This window comes from Microtus ochrogaster, chromosome 8 (genome assembly GCF_000317375.1).
Source record: "Microtus ochrogaster isolate Prairie Vole_2 chromosome 8, MicOch1.0, whole genome shotgun sequence".
In the NCBI taxonomy this organism is placed as follows: domain Eukaryota; kingdom Metazoa; phylum Chordata; class Mammalia; order Rodentia; family Cricetidae; genus Microtus; species Microtus ochrogaster.
In genome coordinates this window covers 47,645,089-47,656,183 of record NC_022015.1, presented here as the reverse complement: position 1 = coordinate 47,656,183, position 11,095 = coordinate 47,645,089, and the positions used below count along the sequence as shown (strand labels likewise).

At 45.1% G+C, this 11,095-nt stretch overlaps 1 protein-coding gene across 2 annotated transcripts in view; it reads left to right on the top strand.

Annotated features, from left to right (window-relative positions):
- Positions 1–11,095, top strand: part of Pcsk5 (proprotein convertase subtilisin/kexin type 5) — a 418,822-nt gene that overhangs the window by 256,743 nt on the left and 150,984 nt on the right. For both annotated transcript variants that reach the window (XM_005352026.3, XM_005352027.3), the window contains exons 11-12: positions 778–895; positions 1,792–1,980. In XM_005352026.3, coding sequence (XP_005352083.1) covers positions 778–895; positions 1,792–1,980 — 307 coding nt within the window. The remainder of the gene's footprint in view (positions 1–777; positions 896–1,791; positions 1,981–11,095) is intronic.

Genomic DNA, 11,095 nt, shown 5'->3' with positions numbered 1-11,095 from the left:
TATGTAGGTTTTGCTGTACCATCAGTAAAATAATTCTGTATTTGATCTTTTTGGAGACCGCTACATCAAATGCAGGTCTAGATCAGCTCATAGTTTAATTGAAAACTAATGGAGGCTTTGAAGACAAGAAGCTGGTATAAAAGTCTAGAAGCTTCCAAATATTTTATGCATATAATTGAGTGCATTTTTATATGCTAAAAGAAAGATAATAATTCATGCCTTTGGGGGTATTTAACCTAATTACTAGATATGTCAGAAAATTGCTATTTCTCGCATGTGAGCTCTACTTACACTGAGAAATTGTGTACATTATCACTTTCCTTTAAAGCTATTAGTAATTTTATCTCATAAAATCAATAATGTCATCATTTTTAATACAAGTGGTTATCAGTAAAATCTTGCATCGAAATCGTATGGGTTGGAATACAGCTCAACCGCTGACTCACTGGTCTCCTTAGGCACGTACCTCTCTGTGCCTCCGTTTCTCCATCCACGAGTGATGGCATCTTGGGATTGTTGAGAGGACTAAATATAAAATGTAGACTAGGGTCTACCATATGGGAACACGTCATAAATGACCGTCATATTGCTAGTAATATTGCAGAATCGATGAACGATTATGTTGTGATTATTTGGTTTACTTTTCAAGTCTTGTTGGAAAGATAGTCAGGATAGCCTCGGGTTACGTTGGGGTCTCTGTTGAATGGCACCGTGAGTCAATGTGGGTAGTGGTTGATCTGCCCACAGTAAAGCTGACCTGCCTCTTGCCTTCCACAGTGAGCCATCTCTATGGATTTGGACTGATGGATGCGGAAGCCATGGTGATGGAGGCAGAGAAGTGGACAACTGTTCCTCAGCAGCACGTGTGTGTGGAAAGCACGGACCGGCAAATCAAGTAATGCTTGCTACCTGCCAGCAGCCTGACAATGCCCAGAACAAGGCCAGCGCAAGTGCTGTTGAACATGGAAGCCAGACGCTTCTGTAGTTTCTAGTGTAGTTATAAAATCGAGATAGAATGTTCTACCCAGCCATCCTTCCAGGGGAAGCCCTGTATTAGTGGGCTGTCCTACATTTCCTGCTTGTCAGTGTCCTTGATTGATGGAGCAAGAATTCTTCAGGTCTTTATGTTCCTCAAATTCACCCACATAGTTCTCTGGAGAGTCTTGTAAAATAGATAGCAAATGCTATTGTACATCCCTCAGAGCTGTGGGGCTCATTCTCCAGTGTGAGCTGCACGCACTCAGTGCCTTTGCAGTACCGGCGCTATGTGAAGTCACTGCCAGGTGCTTGATCCAAAGAACCGCATTCATCTCAGGGGCCTTTCTGGAGTTCTTGGTTTTATCCTCAGAAGCCTCTGAAGGAAAACTTTGTGAACTATGTTTCTGGTTGGTGATGAACATACAGCCTTGTAATCCTATGTTAGCAGTAGAACTATGTTAGTAAGCACTGAAAATGGAACAAAGTTATGGTTTGGTTTGATTTGGTTTGGATTTAAATTTTTCCTCATTCACCTCTTTCATGGCACAGAGTAAGAAAGCAAAAATGAAGGGGAGGGGAAAGTTAATCAGTATTTATTTACCCAGCACATACTACAGACAAAAGACCTTTGGCTCCCCATCACTTGCATCTTTCCCTTTAGATGGCCCAGTCATTTGGGTGCCTGGCAGTGCTGTCCCTTAATATCCAGTGAGCAGCTGCTGCCTGTGTTGTACTCTCATTTCAAGCCTCCAGGCCTGCTCACCTTATTTCTGCCACGTGTTTTGTTCACGCCCTGCCTCTCTCTCCTGCCAGGACCATTCGCCCCAACAGTGCTGTGCGCTCCATCTACAAAGCCTCGGGCTGCTCGGATAATCCCAACCATCATGTCAACTACCTGGAGCACGTGGTTGTGCGCATCACCATCACACACCCTCGGAGGGGAGACCTGGCCATCTACCTGACCTCCCCCTCGGGAACCAGATCCCAGCTTTTGGCCAACAGGTACCTTCAGGGCCTCTGCTTCCCAGGGTGGTGACTGCAGCTATACTTGCTGTTGCTCTAGGTAAACAGATATCATTGCTCTGTATTCTCATCCTGGGAACCAATCGGGTGGGCCCCCTTGGATGCCATTCTCTCTCAGTAGGGTGGGAAGCTCCCCAGCGTCCATAGGCAGGGAAGGGTGGCATCTATAGTTGGGTGCTGAAAGGGTGCTGCAGAACAGGCAAAGGCCGTTTGTTCTTTGTTCTAGAAAGGACTTGCAGAGCACTGAGATGCAGCCCTATTTACTTGGCTAAGGACATTTTCCACAAATGAGCCTCATTCACTGTGAGACAGCTAAGGGAAAAGCGACAGGAACATTTGCAGATGAGGGTAAACGGGAGCGTGGACTCTCAGATCTTCAAGTATGTTCCATTTCTGTGCTTGGACGTCGTGTGTTCTTCTCATAAAACCCACCTTCCTTCTGGCCATGGGGACCCCTCCGTGGGGGAGGAGCACTTAATACTTTAACAATGAAATAAAGCTTTGCCAGAGCCGGTATGTGCGTGGAAGAGATGTGAGGATCCCACTGCACCGGACCCTGAGGCGCTCCCTCTGTGCCCTCCCCCTGCTGTGGACACAGGGCCTCAGCTGCTGCCTACAAGCTAATTGCCCTACCTGCTTCAGCCCAGCAAACAGTACATGATTAATGGAGGCCTCCACAGCTGTTGTTACCAAAGCCAGGGCAGGCCTCGCTTACTTGTTTTTTTTTTTGTTTTTTTTTTCCTTTCTCTCTTTTCTGTGTCATTATTCATCTGAGTTTAACTTGAAAGAGTATCCTGGTGAACACTGGGAAGCTCAAAGGGACTTCACCTATGCATACCTCTTAGGTCCCAAGTTCCTCCTTGCCTTGCAGAAAGCCAGCCTCTCTGCTTGTTGCTGCTTGCTGGGAAAACCCAGCCCCCTCTCCTGGTTCCTACTGCTCTTGGCCATCTATTATTGACATCCCACAACATGACTTCCCCCGAGGAAACCCACCAGCTGATGGGCTGTGGATGCCATCACGGGCATCTGGTGGCCTGCAGGGTCGCTGGCTTCAGGGCACACGTGTTCCTCCACATCTGCTGGGCTGTTTGCAGAGTGCTGACTGCAAGACTTCTCTAGAACTGCATCTCTGACCTGCACTCAGAAGGTTCACCTCAGCCCCCCTTGTTCAGGTTTGTGGCAGTGTCATGACCTGAAGGAGTTATTCTCTACGTATCTCCTCCTGAGTCCTGAGGACATGCGCCATCAGAAGGCAGGAGCAGCCTGGAGGGAGCTGGAGAAACAGAAAAGTTGTGATGAAATACGATCGTCTCCAGCTTCTACAATTGTCACCAGCTTCCCATAAACTCTTCGGAGTAGCTGGCCCTTTAAATGTGAAATAGTGCACCTGGCCCCAAAGCCACCCATGGCACCTCTGCTATGCTTGTACACCCTGGGAACGTCCCTCCTACCTAGGCAGCTAAAGCAAGACAGTTTCTTCCACCGTTCTCTCCACCTGACACAGTCCAAGGACTCCATTTTATTACAGGAAATCCCTCCTCACTGTCTCTTAGTTTCTGACTTTTGGCTGGGAGACCTTGCGACCTATCTGCTTGGCCCGAATTTAGAGCAGAGGCCCAACATAGAATGTAAAGAACAGAGTGGGGGGCAGGGGACAGGCACAGAAAGGGGTAGAGAGGAGTGGAGAAAAGCTCCGCTGTGCCCCTGGTGTCCTTCATGTTGGTCTCCAAGACAATTCTCTGCCTCAAGGAAGAGGTGACTCTGTCAGGATTTAGAAGGTATCTCTGTGCCCATAATTATTCCTGAGAAGAGTGAGTCGTGGCCACCCAGACATCCAGCCTGTGTTTTGAATGTGACGAACCTTAGCAGAGCGTGGTGGTACCTACCTTTAACACCAACGCTAGCAAGGCTGAGACTAGAGAATTGTGAGTTCAAAGCCAGCCTCAACTGCATAGCAAGGACTCGTCTCAAAAATTAATTAATTAATTAAAATAGGGAAGCAAAATGGATCATTCTAAGCAAAGATTACACTTAAAAAGTAGGAATTATAATTTCGAAGCAAAGTTTCTCTAGCCAGGCCCTTAGAGGTCACCCATACTCCTCTGGTGGCAGAGGTTTCTATCTCATCCGTGTTCACCCTGCCTGCTTACTAACCTGCCTGCCATTGTGGAAAACTCTCCATGGTTTTTGGTCTTGTTTTTTGTTTGGTTGTTTTCGGTTTGGTTTGGTTTTGTTCCGTTTTCTTTTGTTTTTGTTTTTGGAGATAGGCTCTCACTGTGTAGCCCTGGCTGGCCTGAAAGTGTTTATGTAGAACCAGGCGAGCCTTGAACTCACAGATCCACCTGCCTGTCCCTCCAGAGTGCTCGGATTAAAGGCAAATGAGCCACCGTGCTCAGCTTACTCAGGATTTTGAAGCAGTCCCTCCGCCCAGGTTTTCCTCACAGCCCACTACAGAACCAAAGTGCTACTAGCAGCTTAGACCCAAGGGGCTCTCTCCAGGTTGTGGTCCTGTGAGCCTCCCCACAGGCTCTCAATTCACTGAGGAATTTCTTCCCAGTCACTTAGCCGTTGACCACTGTGGTTCCTGGACAGTCTGGTGTCCACAAAACCCTTGCTGTATAGTCACATCTGTGTGGGTTGTCTGGAGCCCCTCAGTGCCTCCCTGTCCCCACTGATGGGCAGCTCCTGTGGTGAACAGCTGTTGGGAGAATGGTTCACCCAAGCAGCTGCAGGTGCCAAGTGCTGGAAGGCATTCAGCAGCACGCAGAACTCCAGGCCAGTTTGAGCTTTGGGCCCCATTAGCCCAGCAAGCGGGCTCCCCTGGCAAGCCACCACTGGTGATTTTGTAGATTGGAGCCACGGGTCAGCAGAACTGTCCTGGGGTGGACAAACGGCCGTGTCTTAACCTCTTCTTCTCCTGCCATCCCTGCCTCTTGGCCACTATCCCCTGCCTACTCAAAAGCCAGACTGTGACTTCAGAGCACATGGCTTACTTCAAAGAGAATCTGGAGGGTTGAAGGGAAGCTGCTGGTTCTGGGACCCTTTGAAAACTATAGTGGTATATTATTTGTGTTTTAATAAATAAAGATCAGAGGGCAAAGTAGCCATACTAGTCAACCATACAGGCAGGGAGTGGTGGCACACCTTTAATCCCAAAATTTGGGAGACAGATTTCTGTTAGTTCAAGGCTACCCTGGGCTACACAAGATTGAATCTGTCTAAAAGAGAAACAGAGTCCACACAAAGGTGACCCCAGCACTTGGGATCACATGCCTTTAATCCCAGCACGAGGGAGGTGGAGGCAGGAGCAATATGGCTGGATGGAGAGAGGAATATAAGGGAGGAAGAGACAGGAACTCAGTGGAATGTACAGTGTGGGTGTGGGGTGTGGAGTTTTCTGGATTCGTGGTGACAGGATCTCACCATTTTGGGTATGAGATAGAGGTAAGAGTTGGTGGCTGGCTGCTTTGCTTTTCTGATCTTCAGGTTGAACCCCAATATCTGTCTCTGGGTTTTTATTATTCGTGCTACAGAACACTTTCAAATACTGTGTACAGTACTGTGTACAGAGTTTCCGAATAGAACCTTGTCTCACCAAATTCTTCCATCAACTAGACTTGTTAGAATTATGGACAGCTCCTCTCCAGACCTCCCTTCCCATCAAACTGCATTTTAGACTTAGCTTAATTTGCTGGTTCTTTGTTCCAGTTTTGGGCCTCAAAATGAAAGATGAAACTTTGCCTCCCTTCCTAAATTTGATTATGGAAACGTATCTCTGCTTCTAATTATAGTCTCAAGGAGAGAGAAGTTACATTTTGCAGCCTGCAAAACCCAATGATTTTGGATAAAATGTAGTAATTATACTTTGAATATTTTTGTCACTGTCCTCCCTAAATGTTCAATGGGAAACTGTTGACAGTGGTAGACATCACGGTGTATAAATGTATTTGTGGCCCGCAGTAACATACTACTTTTGCAGTGATCCTGTTACCTTCACTCAGAGAAAGACAGAGCTGGCTTTCCTTTGATACCACTGATGTCTGTGTTTGAATCTAGAGAAGTAAGTTTTTTCGTGAGATAGATGCATTACTCTCTGCCTTCCAAGCTTGGTGCAAGTGTTGAATAAGATGATGTGTAGTATGTCCTTAAACTGGGGCCTACCTTGGAAGCATTTAACAAGTGGTACCCTACTCAGAGAGTGCTTCTCCAGACACCCAGCCAGGGCCTTATCCAACACTGATGCCTGAGCCCTGCTCACAGGGCTGATTCTGTGGTTCTAGGGTGAGGTCTAGGAAGCCCTATTTCTAATAAGCTAGCTGAGATTAGATCCGCCTACCAATAGACCACCCGTCAACCCCAGTTTAAAAGATCACCCAGATTTTCTTAGTTTTGTGTTACAAAATTGCTTAAATGTGGTATCATCCCAATGCTATGCAAGTAATTTGCAAAGGTATTTACAATGCAAAACAGACTCCTGAAGAACCATGTACTCTATAATGGAGTCAGCCTTCTGCAAGAGGAGGCACTTTACATACCCCAGATACCCATCAAAGGGGATGTGTTTAGGGGCTAATGAAGGACTTCATAATATGCTTGTTGGAACTTGACATTTAAGGGGGATAATTCCATTTAGATATTCAGAACCTCTCTAACACTAATACCAAAACAGTTCTTTTTAAAACAAAAAAACATTATTTTGACAATTTTTAATTTTGTGTGTGTGTGTGTGTGTGTGTGTGTGTGTGTGTGTTTAAGATGCCCATAGAAGTCAGAGGTGTTAGATCCCCTGGAGCCGGAATTACAAGTGATTGTAAGCCAACCAACATGGGTGCTGGCACCTAACTCAGGTCCTTTGGGAGAGCAGTAAGTGCTCTTAACTGCCAAACCAGCTCCCCCTCCCCCAAAACATTCCTTAAACATTTTCAGTAAGAAAAAGAAGGAAGCAAATAGCATGTTTTAAATATCAATATCATAAACAATCTGATATACTTGAGCACGGTGAGAACTTGGAGCTGTCAATAAGCCTCTACCCCAAACTGTGACAAAGCACTTACAAAGTAAAAGAGGAGAGAAAGCCCTTCCAAGAATGCAGGCTGATGTTAAACTGTAGTGATAAATACTGTTCGAATAGTAGATCGTGATTCTGAAATTAGCACCATTTTAGTCTTCGAAATAATTATAACGCACGGTTTCCAGTACCCATAAAATGCCTTGTTATTTGGCTGCCACACCTTCTTGGAAGCTTGTTGTAGCTGTGATATATTGACTAGACTCTTAAATGAAAGGAGGGGGGAAAAATCTCCTGGTAATTATATGAGTTATTTCCTGATGTGCTGCACATGATGGCAGGCTCTTCTAGCGGGCTTCATCCAAAGTAATTAGTTTGAAAACCATTCACCAGCATAGGCTGGGGCACCATCTTAATAAGTGGGTGTAATTTGTGCCAGTTGCACCTCTCATTTGACTGAGCCCACAATTAGGAAGTCAATCATGACAGAGCTGACTTCTCTGGGCTATAGCAGAAGCAGATCTGGACATGGTGATAATCGACTCTGGCTTTTAGCACGCCGGCTCTGTTGTTACCATCTTATCCACACTGCTAATGTTGGGGTGTCATCTGTGTCTGCTGGTGGCGCAGCACAGGTATGCAAAGTGGGCATTAGACTTCTGGGGTGGCCAAGAAAAAAAACCCTATTAGAATCTGTTTAACGGGGTTTTGCAGCTGAATATTTTATAGACAAAATATACTCCCTGCAATGCCAAGCTAATCTACAAGCTACATTCACTTTTTCTACTAAAAACAAAAGAAATGCAGTTTTAATTACAATGCTAATGCCAAAAGACAAAAATTATCCAAATGTTTAATCAAAACCAGAATATATCCCATTTAAACTGCTGCTGCTTAGGAAGGCCAAGGTAAGACTGATGTACATGCCCAGTTAGCCGATGCAGAAATCTTTGTCTGTCTCGTTCCCCACCAGCTCTTGGCAGAATGTCAACGTGTGTCTAGCTGCATTTTCATTCCTTGACTTTTAGATTCCCATGAAATTAATGAACATCACAAATCTATAAAGTGGAGAGGCCAGGAAAATGCCTGACCATATATGCCCAGACAAAGCAAATACATATCTCAACTTTGAAACAGTTGTCTGAATGTGATATTACAAGTATCTCTACTTGGCATTTATTCTTTGTTCCAAATGGGATCTGAAAGTGATCAGCAGCAAGGGACTGATTTCAAGAAAGGATCACAAGGAAGGAACACTGGGCCTGCCAATCCAGCCAGCCAGGAACTGACCCCTGAACAATTAAAAGTTGACTGAGATTTTGGAAGCAAGTCAGTGGCCTCAAATCTCCTTTGCAAGTTTTGATCTGCGGCTGTGAGCCCAATGTCCTGTCTAAACTGTTTGAGCCTTGCTTTCAAGTTCCTTCTTAGAGGAATAGTCTGGGACAACTTGCCTATGGTGCCCTCAAATGGCATAGTAAGCTCCATGGATTGATTAGAGTTCAAGTTAGGGCTGCAACATAGAAGAAAGGAGTCGTTCTAACTGTATTTCTCCCCCCCCCCCAATATTCCCGATAGCATCTGAGACAGCTTCTGGTCCCTGCTTCCAGCTGGTCCCTTTTGATAACTTACAAACATCCCCCTTTTAAGAGTGCAAAATCCCGGGTGGTGGTGGCACACACCTTTAATCCAGCACTCGGGAAGCAGAGGCAAGAGGATCTCTATGAGTCTGGAGCAAACCTGGTCCACAAGTTCTAGTTCCAGGACATCTAGGACTGTTACACAGAGAAACTCTGTCTTAAAAAACCAAACCAAACAAGAGTGTAAGTCAATCACATAATGACCCGAGAAGTTCTTGGTGATGTCCAGTTTTAAGCCATAAATTCGTGAGATGAACCCTGTTGTTCAGCGGATTGTGGAATCTCCATTCACTTTATCCCCCTGGTTCTAGCGAGGGACAATTACTGTGGGGAAGTGCTCCTCTTTAGAAGATACCATTAAAGAAATAAGGCACAGGATGTCATGTGGGTCCTGTTTAGGGGCTATCAACTCTCTGTTCAGAAAGTTAAACCAGGTAACATACAGCTACTCCGACAGGACAGGATGAGAGGCCTTCACAGGCAGATTGGCTTTATTGCCGGCCATTCACTGCACCAGTAACAAAGCGTATTTGCATATTTTCAAAAGCTAAGCTATCTTCCAAAAGAGGCTCCGTTGACTTTGGTTTCTTTCCAGCTCTCTGAAATTACTTATTGACCATGGGACAGCTGAAGAGTGCCACTTGATTGCCCCTTTCTTTCTTGCAAAAGCACAGGAGCACTTGGTGATTTTACTGCCCGTGGATTTTCTAGAAAATATTGCTAAGTCAGCCACTTACCTACCCACACAATCCAAATGCAAGCCTCTGAGCCCTGCAGCTTTAGGAAACAGCTACCACTTTGGAGGGAATCCCAAACATATTGACAATGTTTCTTTTCCTAAATCGGGTTTCTAACAATAGTCTTTAAGGAGATGGGAGCAGTTCTCTCTGGTTTTCTGGAAATACACATTTTCTCCCAGGGAAGATCTGCATAGAAGGCTGCATGGCTATCCTTTTACTCAAAAAGCCAGGTGACTGCCAAGTGGCAGTAAGTGACCTGTAACCTGAGGCAGTGTAACCAGAGACATGTCCCTTCCCTTTTGTCTCCGTGACGCTCAGTGGTTGTTTCTTGGTACACATAATTTTGAAGTACAAAAAGAAAAATATGTCCATACCCCATTTTTTAAAATTTTCAGCATGTGTTCCATCTTCTCGAAATCTTTGTCATCTTTTGGACATTTGTAGTCACTTCTTTGTTATCTGGTGTATAAATGACATGTCAATTTTTTTTTTCTCTGTGCAGCCCTGGCTGTCCTGGAACTCACTCCGTAGACCAAGCTGGCCTTGAACTCAGAGATCCACCTGCTTCTTTCTCCCAAGTGCTGGAATTAAAGGCGTGAGCCACCACCGCCTGACACGCCTATTTTTGATGTGCTCACTTATACATTAGCTCTTAATACCTCTTGATTCTTGGTAGAAATTCCATGAAATTTATTGTGCTACATGTTTTGTGTCCTCCACATGACACCACAGGAAACAGCTCTCTAATTATCTCAAATAGAAGAAAAAGTTCAGATAAGGGAATATAAAACTTATACAAATTAGAAGCTCCAAAAGAGAAGGATCCCAACTGGGATTCCAGATGAAACTCTAGATCAAATGAAATTAATAAGCAGAAACTTTGCTTTTTTTGTTGTTGTTGGTTGGCTAGTTTATTTATTTTTGAGGCGGGGTCTCACTGAGACTCCTGCAGCTCACTGGCCTCGAACTCAGAGATCTGCCTACCTTGGCTTTCTCAGTATAAAAATCTTAACTTTTATAAGAAAAATTCTGTGAGTTTTGACAATCTTTATTGCTGCATGACTGCACACCACTGCTTCTGAAACCTCTCACTCACAGCATTCCCCTCCCCCTGCTTCTTGCATTGTCTTCTCCCAGGTACCCAACAACCATTTCTTATAGTTCTTGCCCCTTCTAGGACGTGTATGGCTTAAGTCATATAGCGCATAGTCTTTGCATCTGGCTTTTTGTGTGTCAAGTGGTGTTTAGGAAATTCATAGGAGCATGTCATTCTTTGCTTATTGACCAGTTTATGGGGGCTTTAAAGAGGGCTCAGAAGCTCAGAGCAGGTACACTCCAGTCATGAGGACCACAATTAGGATCCAGCACCCATGTATCAAGCCATTTACTCCAACAGTGCCTATACCCCAGCTCCAAGATAGGTAGAGATAGAAAGATCACTGGGCTTTCTGGTTTCCAGCCTAGCTGATAAAAATTCAAACCCTGACTCAGGAGGGTGCCTTCCTCAAAAGGAACAGGCAGAGAGTGGTGGAAACTAGCTAGTGCCAACTTCTGGCCTCACAACACACAAACACACAGACACAAATGAATAATTAAATCTACCAGTCGGTGGTCAAAGCAAAGGACACTGTCACTAAGACAAAAAGGCAACCCACTGACTGGGAGAAGATCTTCACCAACCCCGCAACTGACAAAGGTCTGATCTCAAA